The sequence below is a fragment of the Stomoxys calcitrans genome, chromosome 4 (genome assembly GCF_963082655.1).
Source record: "Stomoxys calcitrans chromosome 4, idStoCalc2.1, whole genome shotgun sequence".
In the NCBI taxonomy this organism is placed as follows: domain Eukaryota; kingdom Metazoa; phylum Arthropoda; class Insecta; order Diptera; family Muscidae; genus Stomoxys; species Stomoxys calcitrans.
Genome location: NC_081555.1, coordinates 33459827 through 33471302, shown reverse-complemented (window position 1 = coordinate 33471302; position 11476 = coordinate 33459827). Strand labels below are relative to the sequence as shown.

Sequence of the window (11476 nt, the reverse complement as noted above, 5' to 3'; positions counted from 1 at the left end):
TATATCCTTTCTTGCCTATGAAGAGATGCTGGGAAAAGAACTCGAAAAATGCGATCCATGGTGGAGGGTATATAAGATTCGGCCCGGCCGAACTAAGCACGCTTTTACTTGTTTTTTGATGGTCTTGCTAGGATTCGAACCCAGGCATTCAGCGTCATAGGCGGACATGCTAACCTCTGCGCTGCGGTGGTCCCCAATCTCTGGAGTATATCCATGTGATTTATTTGATTTTCGGTATTTCCAACAGGCGCTGTTCGCATGTGGTGTGTTTCAATTTGGTTCTCATTAGTCTTCCTTTCTAAGACAATGCGCCTTCTAGTTCTGCAGGAGGATGTTTGGTAGAAAGTTGGCAGTTAGCCCATGAATGATTTACTGTATGCATGCCTTTATAATGAAAGGCTTTGAAAAGAAGGGCTTTTACCTGGGAGTTCCAGAATGTGCATAGGGAATGGCCTGCGTTGGAATCACGGGAGCGTTGAGGTCCACATCGCTTGAAGACTTGAAAGCGATGCTGAATAGCAATCAATTGATGTCTTTATTCCCTAGTATGTTGCCAAGATTGCGTATAGGCTTAGGGAAAAACATGCTGAAGGAAAACGGGTACGGCCAGAAAGTATCATAGAGTTGTTATAGGGCTGCCATTTGGAAGTCTATAACAAATGCAAATTTGCCCGTGAACATTCCATTAAGGAACTGGGGCAAACTTCTCACATATCAATGAGAGCTGTCCTTTTCAAGTTTAAGCTCAATGATGGACCTCCTTTTTATAGCCAAGTCCGACTAGAGTGCCGCAGACCGAAAGCTTTTGCCAAATTTTCTTAAAGAGAATGTACAACTGTTTCGACCTTGGCAGCCGTATTCGCCGGTTGGCCGGAGCAAGCAAATGCCTTTATGCTCATGAAGGTGGTAGAGGTTGAGTTTGAAATCATCTATCGATTTGGAATGACTTGTTCATTGAAATTCAATACTTTTATGCTAAAAAATTCGTTTATTTAACTAAAACTAGGGTAATGTGTGATGAATAACAAAAAACAATTGAGCTAGAAATTGATTTAACAATAAAATGCTACATATGTAACAACAACAAAGAAACTCGAAATTTTCCTCAAAATTCCGATTCTATCACAACCTTGTGAATTTCCAAAGGTATTGGGGAAGCCCTTTGAAATTTCCAAACTTAATACTTGCTATAGACATAACCGCCATTTTGGCCGTAAACGGTACCAACATCTTGGCTCGATGAAGAGGGGAAGCTGACTTTTTGTGGAGCTGGCACAGAGTATTGATTGCCTTGAGCAGCACGACCTTCGCTAGAAGCTTGGGAAGTGTATGACTGTTGTTGCTGAACTGGAGCAGCAGGAGCAGGGCCTTGGTAGTTGTAAGAACCATCTTCAGCTTGGGTAGCAGCTGGGGCAGAGTAAGATTGTTGGGCTGGGGCAGGAGCGGCAGCTGGAGCAGAGTAGGATTGTTGGACGGGTGCTGGTGCTGGGGCAGAGTAGGACTGCTGAGCTGGGGCAGAGTAAGATTGTTGAGCTGGTGCTGGAGCAGCGGCAGGGGCAGAGTAGCTCTGTTGAGCTGGAGCTGGGGCAGCAGCTGGGGCAGAGTAGCTCTGTTGAGCTGGGGCAGAGTAAGATTGTTGCACGGGGGCAGGTTGTTGGTAGTTGTAAGAACCATCATCACCTTGAGCTGGAGCTGGGGCAGAGTAAGCTTGTTGGACTGGAGCTGGGGCAGGCGCAGCTGGAGCAGAGTAAGATTGTTGAGCTGGAGCAGAGTAGGATTGTTGGGCTGGAGCTGGGGCAGCAGCAGGAGCGGAGTAGGATTGTTGGGCTGGAGCAGGGGCAGAGTAGGATTGTTGAGCTGGAGCTGGGGCTGGGGCAGAGTAAGATTGTTGCACAGGGGCGGGTTGTTGATAGTTGTAGGAGCCATCATCACCTTGGGCTGGAGCAGGGGCAGAGTAGGATTGTTGGGCTGGAGCTGGGGCAGCAGCTGGAGCAGAGTAGGATTGTTGGACTGGTGCAGGGGCAGCAGCAGGGGCGGAGTAGGATTGTTGAGCTGGAGCAGAGTAGGATTGTTGAGCTGGGGCAGAGTAGCTTTGTTGAGCTGGGGCAGAGTAGCTTTGTTGAGCTGGGGCAGAGTAGCTTTGCTGAGCTGGGGCAGAGTAAGATTGTTGAACGGGGGCAGGTTGTTGGTAGTTGTAAGAACCATCATCACCTTGAGCTGGAGCTGGGGCAGAGTAAGCTTGTTGAACTGGGGCTGGAGCAGCGGCAGCTGGAGCAGAGTAGGATTGTTGGGCTGGAGCAGGGGCGGAGTAGGATTGTTGGGCTGGAGCTGGGGCAGAGTAGGATTGTTGAGCTGGGGCAGAGTAGGATTGTTGAGCTGGAGCCGAGTAGGATTGTTGAGCTGGAGCCGAGTAGGATTGTTGGGCTGGAGCTGGAGCAGCGGCAGCTGGGGCAGAGTAAGATTGTTGGGCAGGAGCTGGAGCTTGGTAGTTATAAGAACCGGCAGGAGAGGAAGCATAGGTTTGTTGAGCTGGGGCAGCAGCAGCAGGGGCAGAGTAAGATTGTTGCACTGGAGCTGGAGCAGGAGCGGAGTAAGATTGTTGAGCTGGGGCAGCATAGGATTGTTGCACTGGAGCTGGGGCAGGGGCAGAGTAAGATTGTTGAGCTGGGGCAGAGTAGCTTTGTTGTGGAGCTGGGGCAGGGGCAGAGTAAGATTGTTGAGCTGGGGCAGAGTAACTCTGTTGTGGAGCTGGGGCTGGAGCTTCATAGGATTGTTGAGGTTCGGGAGCACTGTAGCTTTGTTCCTGAGCAGGTGGGAGATAGGCATTGTGGGTGCCACCGGAAGAGGCAGGAGCTGAGTAACTTTGTTGTTGTGCAGCAGCACTGTAGGATCCAGAGGAGCTGGATTGAGCAGTTGAGTAACTATCTACACTGGTCTGTTGCACCGAGAAGCTGGCAATGGGCACCGAAGGTCTGATCGACTCAACTTGAGCCTGAGACTGGGAGGTGGACTGGCTGTAGCTTTGGGCATGCTGAGGAGCATAGGTAGCCACCTCGGTGGAACTGGAGCCAGATGATGGAGCTGGATAATTGTATTTACCCAAATGGCTGACATCGGCGGCAGCCAATGTGGCCAAAGCAAATAAACCAACAACGACGAAGAGTTTCTGCAAGGAGAAGATGAAGAGGTCAATATCACATAACAGGTAACATCACTTAGAAGACACAATTTTTGTAGGCATTTTTTGATACACTTAGATTTTTTGGCACCATAACTTATTCACTTCTTAAAAGATTCATGCTTTTTATGGCATTTGCATTAAGCTTTGTTTAATTTTTTTTAGCCTTTTAATTCTTTTGTTATAAATATTTAACATTTTTTTATGTGTTTTTGTGTATGTTTTTTTTATGGGTATTTCTTTTTTCAATAACTATTCAAGATTCCTTCTTAACTGACCATTTTGAATTCAGTGCGTAAGTTTGGGGGGAAATGTTGTATAGCACACGAATGTAAAGACTCAACTGATGATCTCCAATGGTTGGCCCTAACCATTTATACTGCCATCGCTGGGCTCATCGCTCATTTCACTTACAACACCAAAGCCAAGAGCCAGCATCAAAACGAGTGGTCAAAAGACAATTTTTTTTTTGTGGATCGCGTGAATGAATAAACGCTGGGAGAAAAGCCAGATAACAAGGCAGAAGCTACAGCTAGCTGCACAGCAGCCTATCTATCGGTATGTCAGTTTCAAGGGGTCGTCTCTATCTCCCTCTCTCAAAAAAGATGTCATAACAACGCATTAAAACATCTGTAGCTACCACCGAAAACCAAAAATTGGTTCACCACCTATAACTTCGAATATCTCAGCGATCAGCCAGTGTCAAGCAAGCCAGAGTTGGCCGTTGGCGGTAGACAATGATGGCATTTAAGGCGTCATCTTTGAGTTTGAGTAACTTCTGCATACATAGCACACATGCCAAAGCCATAATCAGCTCAGGGCTTCCACTGGACTGGATCTCCCTCAACCTACCCATGCTCTTAGGGCTTCCCAGCAACATCAACAACAACAACAACAACTAAAGAAAAATTAATAACGCATTTCGTATGTCCGTCCTAACCTTTTTGTTTATCACCAGAATAATTTATCGTAATCAGATATCTTTTCATCAGTCTAAACATGATTTGTTATATGCTTCTAATATTTTAATAATATTCAATTTAAATTAGTGGCTTTGTACTGTATTTAAATTTCCTTCGAACTAAAAATAAAAAAAAAATGCTGAAGATGAAAAATAAAAACGTTAATCAAATCTACCGTTTTTATGTGCGGTTACTGGGCTATGCTTTGTTGACCCCCTGGCATTGTCAAGAGTATTTTCTGCAATTGATAACTTCATTTGGAACCTAGTCCCATAAATTTTTAAAATATTTAAATTTTGAATCGTATGTTGTAGTTACGCAGTTGCAATTTTCTTCTAGATTGATTGGGTCAACTATGTTATTATAATACCACTAGCCGAACCGGGCCCGCTCCCCTGCGCCTTATTTAACTCTCTAATATCTTTTTAGGATGGGGACACTTCGCCCTGAATACGTATATCGAATTCGTGCCATTGTAGCCTATGACGCTAAACGCGTTCGAATCCTGGCGAGAACATCGGAAAAAGCAGTGTTTATCCCCTCTTAATGTTGGCGACATTTGCGAGGTACAACGCCACGCATGGTCATTTAAAAAATCTTCCCCAAAGAGGTGTCGCACTTCGGGACGCCGTTCTGACGCGGCTATAAAAAAAGGTCCCTTATCATTAAGTTTAAACATGAATCGGAAAGCACTCATTGATGTGTAAGAATTTGACCCTGCTCGGTTCCTGGTGGTAATGTTTTTCCTAAGGATAATGTTCTCATTAGGGGAGGGATGGCACCTCAGACATTTCCACTCAAATATGGATATCAAATTCGTTCGTCCCCCTTCCGATACCGAAAAATAATAAAGCCTATGTTTCCTTCCAGACCAACCTACTAAATATGCGAAAATTTCGAGAAAATCGGTTCTACCGTTTTTCAGTCTATACGGAAAAAACAAACCCAGTCCCAAATATACGTGATCGGTTAATGTGCCCATTTTGGCCGTTTTTGTGGGGGTGGGGTGACCCCCCTACTTCGACGTGAATTTGTATGCCAGATTCGTTATTTACTCCCGCACACTTTTCATTTGATACTCATAATGTCCTTATCAGTCCACTTTTGATTTTGGATGGTGTTTTATGGGCAACAGTGGAAGGTCTGCTCCCTTCCGTTATCAATAAATTATAAAGCCCATTACTACTTCCTGACCATATTCGTAATCTACTCCCGAATATCTTTCATTTGAGTCCCATATTGTCATGATCGGCATATAAACCTATTTTATGGGGTTTTGAGGCTGGGGCGCCCCCCCAGGTATTTGGACCTAACTTTTATTATGAAATTCGTACTCCACTCTTGAATACCTTTCATTTGAATCCCATATTGTCCCGATCGGTCCACTTTTATTTTTGGGTAGTACTTTTGGGGTAAGGGGAGGGTCCGCCCCCTCCCGATATCAACAAACTATGTAGCCTATGTTTCCATTCAGACCAACTTAAATAATTTTTGAAAATTTCAAAGTAATCAGTCCAGCCGTTTTTGTGTCTATACGGAACAAACAAACAAACAAACAAGCAAACCGACAAACAAACCGACAAACAAACCGACAAACAAACATACAAACAAATAATCAAATACAAATTGAATTTTATATAAAAGGTTACAGAAAGCTTTCTGGTCGGAGAATGGCGACCTCGTCTTTTCACTATCTGGATCTCTCCAGAACACTCTCGCCGTCCTACCGACCGTTTTGTAGATCCAAAAGTGCTAGATGCATTTTCGTCGCCAAAGCCCTTAGCTTGGAAGTAGTCGTCAATGCCCTTATTTCTGTACCCTCCACCATAGGATGGTGGTAATATTCGTAATATTCGTCCATGACCTCATATCTAGCCGATCTAGCCATGTCCGTCCGTCCATCCGCCTGTCTGTCGACAGCACTCTAACTTTCGAAGGAGTAAAGCTAGGCCCTTCAAATTTTTCACAAATATTTCTTATAAGCGTAGGTCAGTTGAAAATGTAAATGGTCCATATCGGTCCATGCTTTGATATAGCTGCCATATTAACCGATCTTGGATCTTGACTTCTTGAGCCACTAGAGGGCGAAATTCTCATCTGTATGGGCTGAAATTTTGCATGAGGTATTTTGTTATGATTTTCAACAACTGTGCTAAGTACGGTTAAATTGGTCCATAAGCTGATGTAGCTGTTATATAAACCAATCTAGCTGTCATATATGTATAAAGCCCGATTTTCACTTTTAGAGTCCCAGCAAGCGCATTTATGGACCAATCTTGCCAATAATTTGCACAAGGTTTCATTGACTACTACTACAATATCTGAGAAGTTTGCTCGTAATCGGTTCAGATTTAGACATAGCTCCCATATATATGTTCGTCAGATTTTGGGTAATTGGCAGTATTGTTGTCATTTTGTGAACCGTAGTAATTGCAGTTTGAAAACATTTGCTCGAAATCTGATACGCATTGTTTAATAACCCATCTGAAAACATCTGGCGAGGTCCATCAAAATTGGTTCAGAATTGGATATAGCTCCCATTGTGTTTCTAGCGTAGGTGTAGGGTATTATGCCGTCGACATCGCCTGACGTTTGCTCTTCCTTACGGGTTAATATTTATTTCTGTTCTCTAATCCCGAAATATAAAAGGCAACCCTCGTATAATTATGATTATTGTTGCTTCAAAAGTACAGTAATTTTTTTATCAAACTGTGGCTTATGCGATATTTTCTCTAATTTGTTTGGGATGTTGAACATTGTATTAAGGATGAAAAAATGTCTGTAGCAGCAAATTGACAATTGAGATTGTTTTTTAAGATTCAATGTTCTGTTTGCAGCCATTATACCAGAGGCCTTAAGTGCTGGATTACACTCAGGGATCAGATGTTGTCCTCCTTACTGCAGCAATGATGCCCAGTGAATACGCTCACATATTGAGCTGTAAATGGTTTAAGCCTTTATCGATTGCCTTGCAAGAATTGCCTTTTTCGTACTTTCCACTATTTTATCTAGGTCTCGCCCCAAAATAATTTCACCTTATAGAACAGCGTGTGAATCAAATATGCATGGTTTTAAAAATAAAATGTAAAATTGCAAATTGCGAATTGGAATATTTTAAAAGAATCAATTCATTATCGAAAACTATGTTATGTGGGCCAAAAAATATTTGAAAGTCATGACTGACGTAAGCGAATTCGATTAGAGCAATCTGACTACTGTATCATCGGTAGCAACGAAGGAAAGCCTTAATTTGTTAGGTATATTCTTCATGGCTGTATATTTAATTATGTTTTACACTTTTGATTTCGATGCGTAAGGCCAGAGGTTCCAGCATTTGAAGATCGATGAAGGGTGAATATAATTTGCCTAGTTTAGAAAACTTAAAAAAAGAAACAAAATTTAAACAACTCAGACTCTCAATCAAAGATGTCTATTCAAACAAAAATGGACCATCTGATAAGAGTCACGCAAATATGCCGCAAGAGTAGAATGTAGATGGTGATCTCTCTTGACTGCCGAAGATGCTTCGATGGTTAGACTCAGTGACCAACAACCAAATTTGTTGCCACTAATGACCAGACAACCACAGTGCGACCGCTGACAGCCAACATGAAAAATCAATAAACGCATTTTAATAGCCAGACAGTTTTACAAAAAATTAACATTGAATCAGCCATTCACAGAATTGCAGCAACCCCTCTTGACAAAATTTTGTAGTCTTGAAATTCCATGGATCGAGCGACTGGTCTAAATTAATGACCACTCTGTTGGTGTTGTCTCACACCGCGTTAGCACATACTCGCACAATTCGATTTCATTAACAGAAAAAACGTTCACCAATATGCAAAACACAACTGTTTATGTTTTATTTCGGATTATTTATGTGTTTGCTAAAAACTTAATTATTAAATAAATTAAAGAAAATAAACAACACGCACCTAGTGTTCGTTCGCCCGCTCCCTCTCTCTCTCTCTGTCATCCCCCTTCCAAACATACATGGTTACAATAATACTTATGCTTATTCATAAGCCAATTTGGCCAATTCCTAAAAATAGGAGGCTAAAAAATGGAGGCTAAGCTGTTGTTGGGGCACTTGGGCAGTTGGCTCGATAGGTAGTATTTTGGTAGTTGGGTATGTGGTCCATATGTTATTTGAGAAGGTGCAGTTAGCAACGTTAACAATTGTTTATTCGCAATAATCGTGAACTATTAAAGCATGTTATAAAAACAGATGCTCGACTCGATGGTGGTTTATCGCTTAAAAACCTCGCATCATATTAAATCGTTATAGGAGACTATATAGCTTTTGTCTTTAAGGATATATAAAATGTTATTCGGTTGGGCTACACTGGGTAAAACGTGATTGTTCTTTCATTTGATACTCTTTAACAAATGAAAAGAGTTCCAATTATTCTAGAGTCGCCTAGATAGGTTTATCCTTAGTTATAGCCATGCGGAGCCCCAGCATTTTGTTAAATACAGTTTGGCATCCTTTCCAAGGAGCCTTATTCAGCACCTAATAAATGACGAACCTTCCCTTAAGGAACAGTGGGGGCATTTCTTGCATATCAATTATGCAATCCAAACTTAAATTGTGCCATATACTGTGGAAGCGCTCACCCGATGCTCTTCGGGCTTTATCACGAAGAATTAGATAGCATGTCACTAGGTGGTGAGAAGTTTTACATGGCACAGTACCTCACAAATGTTGCCAGCATTAGGAGGGGAAAAACCACCGCTGAAAATTTGTTCTGATGGTCTCGCCAGGATTCGAACCCAGGCGTTCAGCGTCATAGGCGGACATGCTAACCTCTGCGCTACGGTGGCCTCCAAATTTCTCTCCAAAGAGGTGTCGCACTTCGGCACCCCGTTCGGACTCGGCTATAAAAAGGAGGCCCCTTATTATTGAGCTTAAATTTGAATCGGACTGTACTCATTGATATGTGAGAAGTTTGCCCCTGTTCCATAGTGGAATGTTCATGGGCGAAATTTGCAATTTGCACTAGGTGGTGCCTACAGATTTAGTTATCCTGGAAAGGGTAATTAGCCTAGTCTTAGTTTTTCAGAGTACACCTCAAAGTCCACATTGTTGTTCAATATTGGAACCATCACAACTCACACGAAACTCAGGATTCACAAGACACTCATGACTTCCAAGAAACTCACGACTCAGAAGAATTTGAAGAATCACAAATAAGCTGTTCGACTGTCTTATACACCTTCTGGTCATCGCACACCCTGCAGAAGTCCTCCACTCCCTGCATTTAGCGTGAGGTCGTAGACATGACATGTATCCCACACCTCCTGCTCCGGAAGCCACCGTAGCGCAGAGGTTAGCATGTTCGAATCCTGGCGAGACCATCAGAAACAAGTAAGAGCATGCTAAGTACGGCCGGGCCGAATATTATATACCCTCCCCCATGGATCGCATTTGTCGAGTTCTTTACGCTGTATCTCTTTTTAGGCAAACAAAAAATATTGAATAAGAACTAATACGCCATTGCAGATTATTCAAGTTAAAGTCAGATTCGGACCATAAAAGAATTGAATGCTGAACATTGCAGAAGTCATTGTGTAATATTTCAGTTTATTCGGATAAGAATTGCGCCTTGTAGAGGCTCAAGAAGCAAAATCGGGACGGTTTATATGGGAGCTGTATCAAACTATTAAACGATGCAGACCATATAAGCCGTTGTATAAAATTGTTTCCAAATCGGATGAAAATTGCGCCCTCTAGACGCTCAAGAAGTCAAGACACCAGATCGGTTTATATGGCAGCTATATCAGGTTATGTACCGATTTGTGCCATACTTAGCACAGTTATTGGAAGTCATAACAAAACACCTCATGCAAACTTTCAGCCAAATTGGATGAGAATTGCCCGCTCTATGGGCTTAAGAAGTCAAGATATAAGATCGGTTTATATGACAGCTATACCTGATTATAGACATACTTTGCACAGTTGTTAGAAGTGACACCAAAACACTATATTTCAGTCAAATCAGACGAGAATTGCGCCCTCTAGAGGCTCAAGAATTCAAGACCCCAGATCGGTTTATTTGGCAGCTATATGAAAGCATGGTCCGATTTGAACCATATTTAGTACAGTTATTGGAAGTAATACCAAAACAGTTCGTGCTTTCATTGCCGCTGACTGCCCATGTATATCGTGACAGTCTGAACGGGTTGCCGCCCCCGCATTGACATTGTCTCCAGTGAATCATTCGAGAGGTTATGGTAAAAGCTCGCAAATGGGAAGTCTCACTGATTTTGTAATGAGCGATCCACCCCTGCTCAGCTCGCTCATCGACCGCTTCTTTTCCCAACACCCCTTGATGACCCAGTGGCCCAGCAGAGCCTGACATCTTTTTCCATAGTTTGAAGAAGCTCTATGCATCTTCCTACCTGTCTCCTCATCACATGTCCCGAATCCAAATCCTGACTGTCCCAGTATATCGTGACAGTCCAATCGGGACCAAGCCCAATCCTCAGCCCAAATATATTTGTTCGGGAAAAAGCGCCGAAGCGCCGAATAAAATATGCCGCCAAGTCGTATTTCCAACCCTGAGCAGAACAAAACAACGCCCAAAGTTTGAGGAGCATCAGGTATTTAACTCCCTTAATCTTAGGGCGATCTTCGTTGCCCACACTACAGTTGTAAAAACCTAAGATCGGGAATCACATTCAGCGCCTTTCTCGGGGTACTCTTGTTCATGGGCACCTTAAGAAGGCCACCCGAAGAAGGGCACCTGAAGAAGGGCACCTGATGTTACAATGATCTGCCAGGATTTGTATCAGTAGCCCGAGGTCTTGCTTATTCAAGCTAAATACAATATAAGCGCTGGAAGAAAACTTACCGCACCTACACATAAAGCGTTTACTCTAACTACCAGATATTGGCGGGTTAATCGTTTCAGTACCATTAATATATTCGTCATCCAGCTTATTATAGCCGGATGAAGATGACCTGAGGCCCATCACCATAAGCCAAATGCCAAACCAGGATGCTATAGAGAAACTCATCCTAACAACCGCCGTAAGCAACTGGTGGGCGGTGCCCGGCCTAAGCCCCTACTCCTTTCTATCGAATTGCGACAGTAGAAGAGCGTATTTCAGTCCCCTTGTGACCCTTAAACCGACGTTCACTTCCAGCTTAGATTCTGGTTAAGAATTACAACCGCATATACATCCATCCAATACAAATGCCCTGAAATAACCCATTTTTATACCCACCAACGAAGGATGGGTGTATATTCATTTTGTCATTCCGTTTACAACACTTCGAAATATCCATTACCGACCCTATCAAGTACATATATTCTTGATCAGCGTAAAA

At 42.9% G+C, this 11476-nt stretch overlaps 1 protein-coding gene across 1 annotated transcript; it reads right to left on the bottom strand.

Moving 5' to 3' along the window:
- Positions 1-1177: 1177 nt before the first annotated feature.
- On the bottom strand, positions 1178-11063 carry LOC106090928 (paternally-expressed gene 3 protein). The gene is made up of 2 exons (XM_059367083.1): positions 10998-11063; positions 1178-3166 (listed from the first exon to the last, which is right to left on the bottom strand). The coding sequence occupies exons 1-2, from the start codon at positions 11061-11063 to the stop codon at positions 1178-1180; spliced, it is 2055 nt and encodes a 684-aa protein (XP_059223066.1).
- Between the last annotated feature and the right edge of the window lie 413 nt (positions 11064-11476).